The 14300-nt window shown below is 41.9% G+C and overlaps 1 protein-coding gene across 1 annotated transcript in view; it reads left to right on the top strand.

The window, feature by feature from the left end:
- DBNL (drebrin-like) overlaps positions 1-13756 on the top strand; it is a 38303-nt gene extending 24547 nt beyond the window's left edge. Inside the window, exons 11-15 of the mRNA XM_015419505.1 lie at positions 1163-1268; positions 1715-1864; positions 8906-9027; positions 10141-10246; positions 11482-13756. Coding sequence (XP_015274991.1) covers positions 1163-1268; positions 1715-1864; positions 8906-9027; positions 10141-10246; positions 11482-11621 — 624 coding nt within the window. The 3' untranslated portion in view covers positions 11622-13756. The remainder of the gene's footprint in view (positions 1-1162; positions 1269-1714; positions 1865-8905; positions 9028-10140; positions 10247-11481) is intronic.
- Positions 13757-14300: the final 544 nt, after the last annotated feature.

Genomic DNA, 14300 nt, shown 5'->3' with positions numbered 1-14300 from the left:
TCCCTCCGAACCTCATGCTTAAATATCCCAAATAACAAAACATCTGTGTAATGATTTCAACATTTTCTGCTATTTGTAATTCACTGATTAGCCAAATAATAGAAATGGCATGCCTTTGGCTTTAGTACCCACTTGCCCCAAAGTCCTGAATAAACTTGTAAACATGTCCTTCAGTCACATGACTCAAACTTTGTCTACTGAACTCTCTTTAGTGTGTGCTGCCTGCACAGCTCTTCAGCTGCTATGACTCGAGGGTGGATTTTTGATTGATATTCTTGCATGTACCTTTTCTTCATCTTTTGTGAAGACAACTTGCCCGATCGGATGTGGGACTTCTGATAATTATGCAGTCTTTCCTATGCTGCCATGGGTCTTCAGAGGGGCATGAGCAATTTCTTGATAAATATTCTGTGCCTAAGGTTTCTTATCTATGCACAATGCACCCTCTCATTAGTTACATACTGTATTTCTAGATTTTCCTCAGTTTGACGAAATACCATTTACTGCATTGTTCTTTCTGCATGATCACTGGTGGAGTTTAATCATGAGTAGGGAAATCCAAGTTGTTTCTTCGTTAATCCTTAAATCCTCAGTACTTTACAGACTATGCAAGGGTCTGCTCTGTTGTATGTGAGAGCATGGTAAAAATACCTATCAACAAGCCTTGATTTCCCATTAATGTAGTCTTCCTGAAAGCAAGCGGGATGAACTGCGTTAGACAATTTGTATGACTTCTGCAATTCCAGAATAGGTGGATGCTTGAAGCAGGGCCTTAACTTTGATGCATAGAGACTTGTCTTTACTCTGGCAGAACTAACTAAGTCAGGAAAGAGGAAGACCCATCATGAGATGGATTGAATCAATAAAAGAAGCCATGGCCTTCAGTTTGCATGACCTAAGGAAGGTAGTCAATTACAGGACATTTTGGAGGTCATTAATTCACCGGGTCACCATGGAAGTGACTTAACAGCACATAACATATGCAACTAACTATTTCACAATAAAGTCCTTGCTGTGGTGTTTTTTGCTTGTGTAAGAACCTTTCTAACATGTGCTTGCGTGTTTGATTATTTTCCCCCAGTGAATGGGTTAGTGGTGATTTATGTGAGCCTGAAGATGACCATGTGTTATCAGGATTCATTATGTCTTCCTCTCCTCACAGGAAGCAGCATCCCTGATAGCACAAAGATCAGTGAATCCCCGGGAAATCTTCAAGCAAAGGGAGCGGTCCATGTCCACAGAAGCTGCAGCCATCAATTCTCAGCCAGGTATCTTCAACTGGAACAGAAATGCTTGGGAGTATGTTACTTTCAAGGGAGTAATACTTTCCAGTAGGCCATATTATACGAATGATACTTGGGTGGCTCCATGTAGAAACACCCAACTTCCTCGATGCACTGTGATTTTGTTCAAGATGCTCTGAGTGAGTGAAGGAGTGTTAGGGCAGACAGATTCACAGTGCGACAAGGATGTTGTTTTTACATGGAACCATGAGAGCATCGTATAAAATGCCATCACTCTTAGAATTCTGACTCCTTTCTGAGATATTTTGAACAAAGAAGTCTTTAGGGACTGGTAGACAGGAAGAGGGGTTTAGAATTATTGCCGGGGTGAATTTACTAGTTTGTGGGAAGCCTGCTGAGTGAATGGTAGTAAAAAATAATCTCTCTTGCACCATTTGTTGTATCTTGTATTGACTTACCTCCTCTCCTAGGCAAGTTGCGGAGCCCTTTTCTGCAACAGAACAGTCAAGCAGAAACTCCCGTGTCCCCTGTCCGTCCTGCTGTGCAAGATGTTCACCCTCCTCCTGTTGTCCATTCGTCTGTGCATGACACACCTCCAGTCTCTCCTGTTCCTGAACCTGGTAAAACTATTATGAGAGACCTTATTTCTGTTGCTTTATTATCATAGGGCTTTTAAAAGAAATAGTTGAAGGTGTTCTTGAAGTAGCCGGTGGTCCTTTGAGCCTTTTATTGATGCCCTAGCCATAGAGGAGGAGCCATCCCTACCCCAAAATAGGCCATAACCAACAAAAGTAAATATAATTCCTGCACTACTCTAAACCTGTAGTGTTTTTTAGGGTCAGGATATTTTGATTTCTATTCGATAAGTACCTAAAGTAATTTTTCCCTGTCACTGCATATTTGTGTTCTAACTGCGTGGGTTGCCAGATTTCTCTTGCTGTAGTGTAGCCCATCATGAGATATTTAAGTACAGTGAGAATTCCCTCTCTGCCCAGCTTGCAGTTTCCCTAAGGAAGACTCTTTTACTTAGAGCTTCCTAGTTTCCAGCTCATGGTACTGCAACATACAGTATTCTGTGCTCCTTTCATCCGTGGACACTTTGAACTACTTCTTCAGGCGTAGGTACTGACACCTCTTCTTCCCACTCCCTTCTAAATCGCGTTCCTTCTCCCCATTTCTGGTGATATTCTATCAGAACAGCTATTGCCGTGATCTGTTGCGTGTCTCCTCCCCTACCGTCAGTGTCAGTTGTCACTCCTGGCCCTTTCATAGCTATAGAAACTAAGGGTGTTGTGTCTTACCAGTTATTCTGGTATTTTGTTATGTGGTAACACTCCTACAGTGTGGGCTTTTCCAAGCCTATCCAGTCAGCGTTGTTGCTCCTTGTCTGAAGAGGCTGACAGTTTTGGGGGGGTCTTTTAAATCTGTGTTTTATTTTTGTCTGTATTGTGAAGTATTCTTTGTTGTTTTTTTGTGTGGTGCACAGCATGTATCCTAGACTGTACAGAGATCTGTCTCTTTTGCTGTAGGGGAAAAATGATAGTCTTATATTTGGGATTTTTTTGTTGTTGTCATTAGTATGTGTAGGTTGTTTCAGGGAAAGGCAGGGATTTGTCTGTGCCTTAGTGAGTAACAAGAAGAGAAACAGACAGGAAACCAAGTAAAAGGCTACTTTGCCTAACCAAGAAATGGGCAAGAAATGGATGTAATTTCTTTGGTGGCTGAGCTAAACTGTCAGTGCTTATGACCACATGCTGAGCAAAAAGTAGATACCACAAATGAGTGGGAGTCTTGGTGGATGATTTCTGTCTTTCAATCATTGTTTTCACTGGACTGATGCTGGAGGCTGTTGCCTACTTGACGACACTGTATTTCTCCTGCACTCTGCATTTAAAACAAACTCACGAAGCAGCTTTTAACAATCTGATATATATAAAAGCCCTGATGTATTGGCACTTTCCAGCTCTCCCATTGGCTGTGCTGTGTGCTCCATCAGCCATTTACCCATCAGTTGCCACTCAAGAGTACTTGTGTGCCATTGGCTGGGTGCTGGGTCCGCTCCTCTCCTTTGCTCACTGTCAGCTTGGCCATTTTTTCCTGTCGGAATAAACTGCAATAAACAGCTGTCTCTTCTGACAAAGATGCTTCTACAGCTTGGCTCCTCCGTGGCTGGCTGGCTACTGAGGTGGGTCAGCAGCACTCAAACCATTCTCTTCTCTTCCTCCTGTGCAGCTCACTTCCCCCTCAGTGACTGTTTCTAGGCAACCAAGCTTAGTTCTGTCAGTAAAAAGGTAGGGGGAGGAGGCCCTTTCCCGGCCTACTTTTGGCCTTTGTGGGGAACTCATTGGGGCCAGTCCTGACTAGGGTTGCCAGCTCCAGTTTGGGAAATTCCTGCAGATTTTTTGGTGGAGTCTATGGAAGCCAGAGTTTGGGGAGGGGAGAGGCCTCAGCTGAATAGAATGCCATAGAGTCCATCCTCCAATGCAGTTATTTTCTCCAGGGGGAGAGAGAGATCTGGTGTCTGGAGTTCAGTTGTGATGCCAGGCGATATCACAGCCAGTGTGGCATAGCAGTTAGCACTTCAGAGCAGGGTTTGCCAGACCCAGGTTCTTGCTGTGGAAGCTGAGTGGGTGATTTTGGACCAGTCACAGACTTTCAGCCTAACCTACCTCACAGGGTTGTTGTGCAGATCAAAAGGGCGAAAGAAGAATGATGTGAGTTGCTTTGGTCCCCACTGCGGAGAATGATTGTACTCTTCCTAGGTAGAGGCTGCAGGGAGGGGGGAGGAGATGGAAAGCTGAAGTCAGAGGGGCAGATAAAGGTAGGTTGATGGTTGGCTGGGAACAAGATAGGGTTGCCAATTCCAGGCTGGGAAATTCCTGGAGATTTGAGGGGTGGCGCCTGGAGAGGGTGGGGTTTGAGGAGGGGTGGGACTTCAGACAGGTACAATGCCATAGACTTCACCCTCCAAACCAGCCATTTCCTCATGTGGAACCATTGTTGCCAATCTCCAGGGGAGGGCTGGAGATCACTCAGAATTACACCTGCTCTTCAGATGGCAGAGACCAGTTCCCCTGGAGAAAACAGTGGACTCTGTGTCATTATACCCTTCTGAGGTCACCACAGCAAACTGACGCTGAGTGCCTACGGCCAGAGCACCCATCCAGAGCCTCTTTCTAGAGCTCACTGTATTTAGTTCCACAATGGTCCTTATTCCTAGTAACAGAATAAAACCACACTTCTGATCTGATAAGATAAGAGCAGCAGTACAGAACTTCTTCAGGCCATGGCTCAGTGAAAAGGGCCTTGTTGTTCCCCCTCTCCTTCTACTGAATGGATCCAGAGTTTCAGTGCCAGATTTGGGCATGCCATTGTACACCCCTGTTCTGGGGGCTAGATCTACTCTGCAGTGGCAAAACAAATCAAATTTGCTTTAAAAATATGGGCATTTTTGTCCTTAATGGAATCATATTATATCTATAAGAGCTTATAAGTGTGCAGAGTATGGGAAACAAGCTGGAAGAACTGGAAGTCCTAATACAGGAAGGGGACTATGACCTAATAGGCATTATTGAAATTTGGTGGGATGACACAATTGGAATATTAGGATTGAGGGATACAATTTATTGAAAAGGGACAGACAAATAAGGAAGGGGAGAGGAGTCACATTATATGTAAAGGAGGTATATACTTGTGAGGAAATATGTGAATCTGAACATGGAAGTTCAGTTGAGAGTCTCTGGGTAAAAATAAAAGGAGTAAGAAATAATAGTGACATTATGGTGGGGGTCTGCTATAGACCACCAAGCCAGGAGGAAGACTTGGATGAGACACTCCTAGAACAGATTACAAAACTCTCAAAGAGATGGGACACAGTGGTTATGGGAGATTTCAGTTACCTAGATATCTGTTGGAAGTCCAACTCTGCTGAAAACAAAAGGTTAAATAAATTCCCGACTTGTCTTGCTGACAACTTCATTTTCCAGAAAGTGGAAAGGGAAACAAGGAGATCTGCTATCTTGGAACTGATTCTCGCCAACAGAGAAGAACTGGTTGATGAGGTGAAAGTAGTGGGCACCCTGGGTAGTAGTGACCATGTAATTTTGGAATTTACAGCCTTGGGGAAGAGAAAAGCTGTATGTAGTCAGACATATAGGTTGGACTTCAGGAAAGCAAATTTTGACAGATTTAAAAGTTATGCTGGGTAGAATCCCATGGTGAGAAATACTTAAGGAGAAGTGAGTTCAAGAGGGGTGGGAGTTTCTTAAAAGCAAAATATTGAAGGAATATTCCTATGAGAAGGAAAAATGGGAGGAGGCTAAAGAAGCCAGGGTGGCTCCATAAACAGCGTTCTAAAGAAGAACTAAAAAAGACTCATTTAGGAAATGGAAGGAGAGCCTTATAAATGAGGATGAATATAGACAAATTACCAGTGAGTGTATAAAGAGACTTAGGAAAGCTAAAGCTCAAGTCTGAGCTTAGGCTAGCGAGAGATGCTAAAAGCAACAAAAAAGGGTTCTTATGTTCAAAGTAAGAAAATAAGGACATTGTAGGCCCATTGCAGGTACAGGAAAGTGAAATTGTAACAAGTGATGAAGAGGGGACAGAACTGCTCAATTCCTACTTTTCCTCAGTCTTCTCTTGTGAGGGGAAAGGTGCTCAACATGGCAAAAATAGAACACATGATGACAAGGGAAGAGAATTGCAGCCTAGGATTGGCATGGGGTAGTACATAAAACACGTAGTTTTTAAAAATGAAACGAAGTCCTCGGGGCCAGATGAACTGCACCCAAGGGTACTGAAAGAACTTGTGGATTTAATTTCTGAGCCTCTGTCCATTATTTTTGAGAATTCTTAGAGAACAGGGGAAGTGCCAGAAGATTGGAGGCAGGCAAATGTTGTCCCCATCTTCAAGAAGGGGGGAGAGGAGGATCTGGGTAACTACTGACCCATCAGCTTGACAGCTATACCTAGAAAACTTTTAGAACAAATTATCAGTCAGTCCTTGAGCATTTAGAAAGAACAGCTGCAATTACTAAGAGCAAGCATGGGTTTCTCAAGTACGAGTCATGTCAGACTAACTTTATCTCTTTTTTTGAGAAAGTTACTACCTTGCTGAATCAGGAGAATGCTGTAGACGTAGTTTATCTTGATTTCAGTAAGGCTTTTGATAAGGTTCCACATAATACTCTTGTTGACAAGTTGATAAAATGAGGTTTGGAACCTATTACTTATTAAATTTATTTATTAAATTCAACTTGTTAAGCCGCCCTTCCCTGCAAGCAGACAGATCGCACCCAAAGAGTGCTTGTTAATGGTTTCTCATCCTCTTGGAGAGGAGTGACAAATGAAGTGCCTCAACGATCTGTCTTGGGACCTGTTTTATTCAACATCTTTATAAATGATTTGGATGAAGGAATAGAGGAAATGCTTATTAAAGTGGTTTGGATCCTATTACTTATTAAATTTATTTATTAAATTCAACTTGTTAGGCCGCCCTTCCCTGCAAGCAGACAGAACGCACCCAAAGAGTGCTTGTTAATGGTTTCTCATCCTCTTGGAGAGGAGTGACAAATGAAGTGCCTCAACGATCTGTCTTGGGACCTGTTTTATTCAACATCTTTATAAATGATTTGGATGACGGAATAGAGGAAATGCTTATTAAATTTGCAGATGGTACTAAATTGGGAGGGGTAGCAAATACAGTAGAAGACATAGTCAGGATACAGGCTAGAAAACTGGGCTAAAAATAAGATGAATTTCAATGGGGATAAATGTAGAGTTCTGCATTTAGATAGGAAAAATCAAATGCATAATTATAGGATGGGGGAGACTTGTCTTGGCAGGGGTATGTATGAAAAGGATCTAGGGGTCGTAGTGGACCACACACTGAACATGAGTCAGCAGTAGCTAAAAAGGCAAATGCGATTTTGGGCTGTATCAACAGAAGTAATAGTGTCCAGATCATGTGAAGTGATGGTACCGCTTTACTCTGCTCTGGTTAGACCTCACCAAGAGTATTGTGTTCAGTTTTGAGCACCACAATTTATGAAGGATATAGACAAGCTGGAATGTGTCCAGAGGAGGTCAATGAAGATGGTGAGGGGTTTGGAGACCAAGTCCTATGAGGAGAGGCTGAAGGAGCTGGGTTTGTTTAGTCTGGAGAGGAGACGACTGAAAGATGATGCTGATTCTGTGAACTTAGGCAGATCATGAGAGGGTGGGCAGGAAGGGTTGCATCAGAGCTTAGTTTTTATGGCCCAGGGAAATGCTGATCGCCACTTTGGGGTCAGGAAGCAATTTTTCTCCAGGCCTGTTTGGCTGGAGATCCTGGAGGTTTTTTGTCATCTTCTGGGTATGGAACAGCAGTCACTGGGGGTGTGGGGGGGAGGTATTTGTGAATTTCCTGCATTGTGCAGGGGGTTGGACTAGATGACCCTGGAGGTCCCTTCCAACTCTATGATTCGATGGCTATTAAGTACTATGCAATACTTTTCACAGGGGTTGTGGTTCAGTACCTGAGTGCATGCTTTGCATGATGAAGGTCCCAGGTTCAGCCTGCATAATCTGCATGAAACTCTGGACAGCCGTAGCTCATTGGAAGAGATGATGATGTGCTAGGTGGGCTAATGGCTTGACTATATAAGGCAGCTTTGTGTATATTTAAAAGACAACTCTACCTCATAGGCTCTCGTAATATATGGGAATTTCTGAGATCTGCACTGAATCATCTTGTCAAAGCATGACAGATGGACAGGAAAAACTTGCTGTACAAGTTGTGTTGATATGAAACAGCAGAGGTGGAGCTAAGGCAAGTACAGACATAACAGTAGGATGAAATGTCACATCTGGCCTTGCCTAGCAGAGAGGCAAGAGACTTCTTGGGCCTATACAGTCATGTCAAAAAAAATTGAACAAACCTGTTTAGGCATAATAGGTAGAATATCTCCTTTGCCTGCAGAAGGTAGCTGATTCAGTGCTCTGTGTCTCTAGTTAATAGGAAAAGGTAGCAGGTGATGTGAAAGACTTCAACCTAGGTGAGCCACTGCCAATCAGAGTAGATAACACTGACCTTGATACACTAGTGATCTGACTCATTGTAGGGCAGCTTGTGTGATCATCCCTTTGTAGACATAAAGTTGGGGTTCCATCATACAATTGTTTAGTAGAACATCCTATTTACATAAGTTTCTGCTAATATTTATTAGCATCAGTTTCCATACACTGAGACCGCAACTTTTTTTCCTTACCTGAGGTCTTTGGGTGCAATACAGAATGCCTCTGGGTCCCTTGGATAACGATCAAAATGGTTCAGAAAAGCATCCAGCACATAGTACTGGCTTGAGGAAATCAATAATAAACATGATAAATAGAGCGGGGGGGAAGGGGAGTTGGATTTATACCCCGCCCTTCACTCAGAGTCTCAAAGCAGCTTACAATCTCCTTCCCTTCCTCTCCCCACAACAGGCACCCTGTGAGGTAGATGGGGCTGAGAGAGCTCTGAGAGAACTGTGACTGACCCAAGGTCACCCAGCTGGCTGCATGTGGAGGAGGGGGGAATCAAACCGGGTCCTACAGATTAGAGGTCACTGCTCTTAACCACTATACCAAGATGGCTCTTACCAAAATAGAATTATGAATGTGTGTTCTGCTTTTTCCAGGTGATTCAGTCAGGCAGGACAATTACAAATCTGCCCCACCTGTCTTCCAGCCAGAGGTGGAACAAGATGCTGTGTATGAAGAACCCCCAAATGAACGAGTTCTCTATGATGAGCCCCCTCAGGTTAGTTTTCTTATATATGACCTTGGGTGTGTGATACATTTGTGGGTAAACTTTTAATTGTTTGATGTTTTAGCTGTTTTAAGAGTTAATTATATTACCTGGTGTTCATTGTTTGTGCACTTTGTTGTCACCCACCCTGAGCCCATTTAGGGAAGGGCAGGATATAAATTTAACAAATAAATAATAAATAAACCAGTGGTACTGATCTGAGTGTGTCTGTCGCAAGACGCTTAAGAAGTTTTACAAAATTCAGACTTTTAAGTAATGGAAATCTTGGCTTGAAGCATAACATTTTGGTCAAAGAATGTCTCAGCATGTAAACATGGGCATTTGAATCAGTGTTACAGCCTTAGGATTGTTCTTGGATGAAGCCAGGGGTTGTGTTTGATGGTATAAACACTCTTATAAACCAACTCTTATAAACCAAACAGTAGGGAAACTCTGTGCTGTGTAACAGCAACAGATCTTGATTACATTTTTCTCTCTGACAAGGGCTTCAAGTCTTTCTGCACAGTACTGTCCCTATGTAAACTATTTGATTTGTTTGCTCACTTGCAGTGTTGTCAGGGTAAGGAAGCAATACAAGTTCCTCCTCCGCTTTAAGAGGAGTTTGAGACAATGATCAGGGAAAAAAGGAGAGGATTGAACTACCAGGCAATAGCTTTTTTATATATATAAAGGAAGCACACACACCCCATTCCTCAAGTTAATATAGGAAGGTGGGAGGTAGCTGTTGAATGAGCAGGAAGGTCGGAGGAAACAAGTTACAAAGGCCCATGGGAAGCAGAGAGAGAACAAAATTGTTGGCATTTCCTACCAACAGTGTCTTAGATTACAGCTGTAATTGTTATGCCTTACTTTACATTAATTTCTTCTACCCCCTTATCTCTCTTTTCTAATATAATGACTGTGGTATTTGGTTTTAACTAAATTGGTAATTTCATTGAGTGTGGTTTTTTTTTTAGTTTATTAGATTTTAGCTGCAAGATGTTTAAAGGTTTCAGATTTGTTTTGATCTTAGTGTAGATGAAGGAAGAACTTGTGCCAGTGTGGCCAATGATTGCTATGAGTACTGTGTTGACATACTGTACTTTATTATGTTAACCTCTTTAGGAACAGCCTGAAGACGTTAATTACGACTATGCTGAGAACTACCAGCAGAACCTTAACCTGGAAGGAAAAGGTTTATGTGCTCGAGCTCTGTATGACTATCAAGCTGGTAGGTGGCTCATGGATTGTTTTCTGTGTTTTGCCTGTATGTACATTTTGGGAAGAGTTGCTGCTTTCCTCATTGTGAACATAATAGAGATTTTAAAATCGTGGTTTGTGATCTGCAGGCTAGAAACTGAGATTGTACAGGTTGACTGTATACTGTTAGCATCTGGTTAGATTTTTACAAGCCACATTTATTGGAATTTCTCTGCTCACCATCAACAGAAAGAGTTGAGTGTCTGAGACATGTACAGTTAGCTACTCCATCCTAGTTAAGTAGCGGAAGGATAAATGGACCCAGATTACAGTCTGATTACATGATGTACAAACCTTTTTTGGATCTGTTTAATGTCTGGATGGCAGGCTTACTGGAAACACCATATATATCTCCTTAAGTTCCCTAATGGATTAAAGTCAGGATATAAGTTTAGGGTGGACAAGCAGTAAACTATGGCCTCTGGGCCCTTACCCTGAAGCTACTACTCTCTTCCTCAGTCTGTGGGATCCCCCCCTCCCTTTAGCTGTCACTATGAGAGCAAACTGCCGTTTTTGTTTTCAAGAAGGCAGGCTGGGATTGTGAGAGGTATGGGGTGGTATGCACTGATTCCTGGGCAGAAAGCAGATTGCTTTTTCTGTCTTGCTGTAGCTGTTATATATCATAACTGGGGAAAATAGTTGTACAGCAGCTTCAAACAGTCTTACTGTCTTGAACTGTTCAGTGCAATGCTGGAAACATTTTAGTTGATCTTAAAGCTTATGGTAGGTGAAGAGAAAAAGGGGGAGTCTTTTGTAGAAAAGCTGCATTTGATTGTGTGTGTGTTTCTTCAGAAAGCTGATGATTACTTTAAAGTCATAAATGGACTGAGTCTTACATGTCATATGGAGTACCTCTCCTGAAATGAACCCACTTATTTAGATTTGATGTGAGGACCCTACAGCTAGTCTTGATATCAGTAACTGTTAGGAGGAGCAGGGCTGAGGAGGACTGCACTTCCTCAAAAGATGCAACTTGAGCGCCTTTGTAACATGCAGAAAAATGTGTGAAGCCCATCTCTTAACATTTTATTTGGGGTGTAGATGCTGTATTCCAGATTTAGGCTGTAAAAGGCTCTGGGTTTATGTTTTTAGTTGTGTCACTGTATTGTGCTGTTTGGATTAGTAGCCGCCTTGAATGCGGGGCTAGATGAGGCTGTACCTTTGTTAAAATTCTGTTTCTTGCATCTGACTGTTCCCACCTTTCAGCTGACGACACAGAGATCTCTTTTGACCCTGAGAACATTATCACCAGTATTGAAATGATTGACGAGGGCTGGTGGCGTGGTTACGGTCCAGACGGACACTTTGGGATGTTCCCTGCCAATTACGTGGAGCTCATTGAATAGCCAGCCAGCCTATGCCAGAGGAAGAATGCAAGCAATGCCTGAAAAGAAGAGCTCCATCCAATCTGATTCTTCAAGGTGAAATTGTATGGCGTGTTCAGAGTGAAGTGCCATTGCTCTGCTCCGTTATTGCTGGAGCAGCATCCTGGTGAAGCAGAACTCTTCCTTTGCCTTCTTTTTGTTTTCCGTAACTGGCATTTACAGTTGAAGATAGGAAATCAATTTTGGCAGTGAATAACACTTCGGGTTTTTTGAGGGGTGGGGAAGTGTTTGAGGATAAAGGCATTAGCCAAAATATAAAAATTATCTCCAGACATACTCTCTGACCATCACTGTGGGTATTTAGAAGGTAAGGAAGGGCTTAATAATAGAAACAGTGGAGCTTATAGTACAAACCACTTCTTTATTCCATGTGTTGCATCTTCCAAGGTAGCACAGGGGAAGATCTTGAAAAATGCCTATGTGACTTAGTAGCCTGTTTGTAATTTATCACTGAGATTTGGGTTGCAATCTGCAACCTGGTTATTCCAGATCACTTCTTTTAATTGATTGCAAGTTTGTAGCTTTTGAGAGATGCAATCCAGGGCAAGCCCTGTGGAAATGAACGGATTGTACAACAGCTCTGCAAGGCTCTTGTGCAGTTCCCTTCCATTTCAACAGAATCATCAGTCCGTGGAAGAAGATTTTTCACCCTTAGACTTCTCTATAGCTTGTGGGAGGGACCGAGTTTGTCTTTTAAATTTTCATGTGTTTGGGAAAGTTCTCTCCTTTTGATTTCAAGAAAGAACCTCACAATATAGTTCCTTCAGATATGACATTGGATATCAATGCCATCAGTGCCGGCAATAACTTAAGGCCCTGGAAGCTGTATTAACTTTGAACTGTGGTATACACTGATCTAACTATGATGCTGTACGTGTGTGAATGCGTGCCTGGGGTGTGTCGAGTGATTCAGTTAATATAGGAAGACCTTGATTTCTGCGTTATCTTTTTCTGGGTTTTAAAAGCCTTTTATAGCATTGAGATAGGGTTTGGATACAAACTGCCCCCTCCGATAATTCAGTGAAATAGAATATAAGTAAACTTCTGGCAGCCGAGTACATGAATTAATGCTGGTTTGCGTGAACACTTTGCGTCACTCTGACAATTACTTTGCATCACTCTGACATGCACTAATTGTATTAACTTAGTGGTGCACGTGTGGATTCAAATACTATATTTTAAATAAGTTCTGTCAGATTCTCCAACTAGTACCTCTTCTTCCATAGTGAACTAACTTCAGGTGAAGTTTGCAATTTTAAATTAGCTAATTCTTTTTTACATTCCTTTTTTTTGTCTCTCTTGAAGGCAGCTTGGATGGGATTCTCGAGAAACTTTCAAAACCTTTCCTGTGTGGAGACTTGGCATAGGGAATGGATTTTTCTAAAGGAGAATCTTGCAATTTGTTTGAGAGGCCAAATAAATGGTCTTGCCAGGTTGAATTACATTATCCCTTGCCTTACGCATAATGTGATGATTATTATGGAAATAAGAGTCCCTACCACAGCTCTTTGATAACCTCATCCAACTAGTTTCCCCTTAATGGCAAATAAGAAAATGATGTTTGTATAAAATAGTAAATCCATTTTCAGTTTTATTACCACGCATTCCTTCTTTCTATCCCAGTCTGAGAAGCTGAATCTAAAGTGTTCGTTCTGTTTCTAAATCTGGTTGCTGTGCTATCCTTTCTTCTCCAACTGCACTGATCTCCAGATGTAACTGTGAACCTTTCAAAAGCACTTTCCATGCTAACCCACAATATAATTAAAAATCAATATGGTACCTCCCTCGTCCATGAATGGATTTTTATCCTGTGTAGTGTTTTGTTTTGTGTTTTAAATTCCATCTTTCCTTTCAGGAACAATAAGAGAGTTTCTGCTCAGAGAGAGCTGTAGCAGGCCAGCAGCTGCTTCTTGGGATTCTTGTTCATTTTTATTAGACTTGTCAAACGATTATGCAGAGTCATTGCTGTTTACTCCATCCGTTTTTGTCCAAACCTTCGTTTTGTCAGCCTTCTTCAATGCACAGAAGTTTGGGGTGGGGAAAAGCTTGTTATCAGGATGATCTGAATAAAGTAACTCCTGTGAAGTATCTTTGTATGTCACTGGTTCTTGGAAATGTTTGCAGACAAAAAAAAAGATTCTTTTGATCAGAGCTATGCACTTGTGTCTAATAATTTAGGTCTCCCTCTCTGCCTATAATTTATCTTTGTTTTCTAGAGTCTGTTCTTGGATTCTATCAAACTGCAACCACAATTTTGTCAGTGATTCATTTCTCTCTTCTCCCATGAATAGGGTCTTCATGTCTTCTGTTATAACACAAAGAAGTCATATAACTTTGAAACAATTATTTTACCATGTATAAGGACAGGATTCCCCCTGCAGTTTTGATGTACTCCAAAAGCATTGTTTGAAATAATACATTTGTAAGCCGTTTTGTGAATGGGCCTTTCATGCATTCATTTTGCAGGCCACCATGCAAATATCATCTATCACAGGCAGCCTGTGGATCCAGTGTACAATACTGACAGATCAGGTGGGAGAAATGATCTCACAGAGTTCTTAGAAATTCTTCATCAGTAGCTAGCTACTGCTGGCTTCTCCAGTTGTTCTGTGCACCAATACCTACAGTACCTCTGTGAAA

This window comes from Gekko japonicus, unplaced genomic scaffold (genome assembly GCF_001447785.1).
Source record: "Gekko japonicus isolate JY-2015 unplaced genomic scaffold, Gekko_japonicus_V1.1 scaffold795, whole genome shotgun sequence".
Lineage (NCBI taxonomy): Eukaryota > Metazoa > Chordata > Lepidosauria > Squamata > Gekkonidae > Gekko > Gekko japonicus.
Note: the sequence above shows the minus strand (reverse complement) of the source record. Positions and strands in the feature narration are given on the sequence as shown.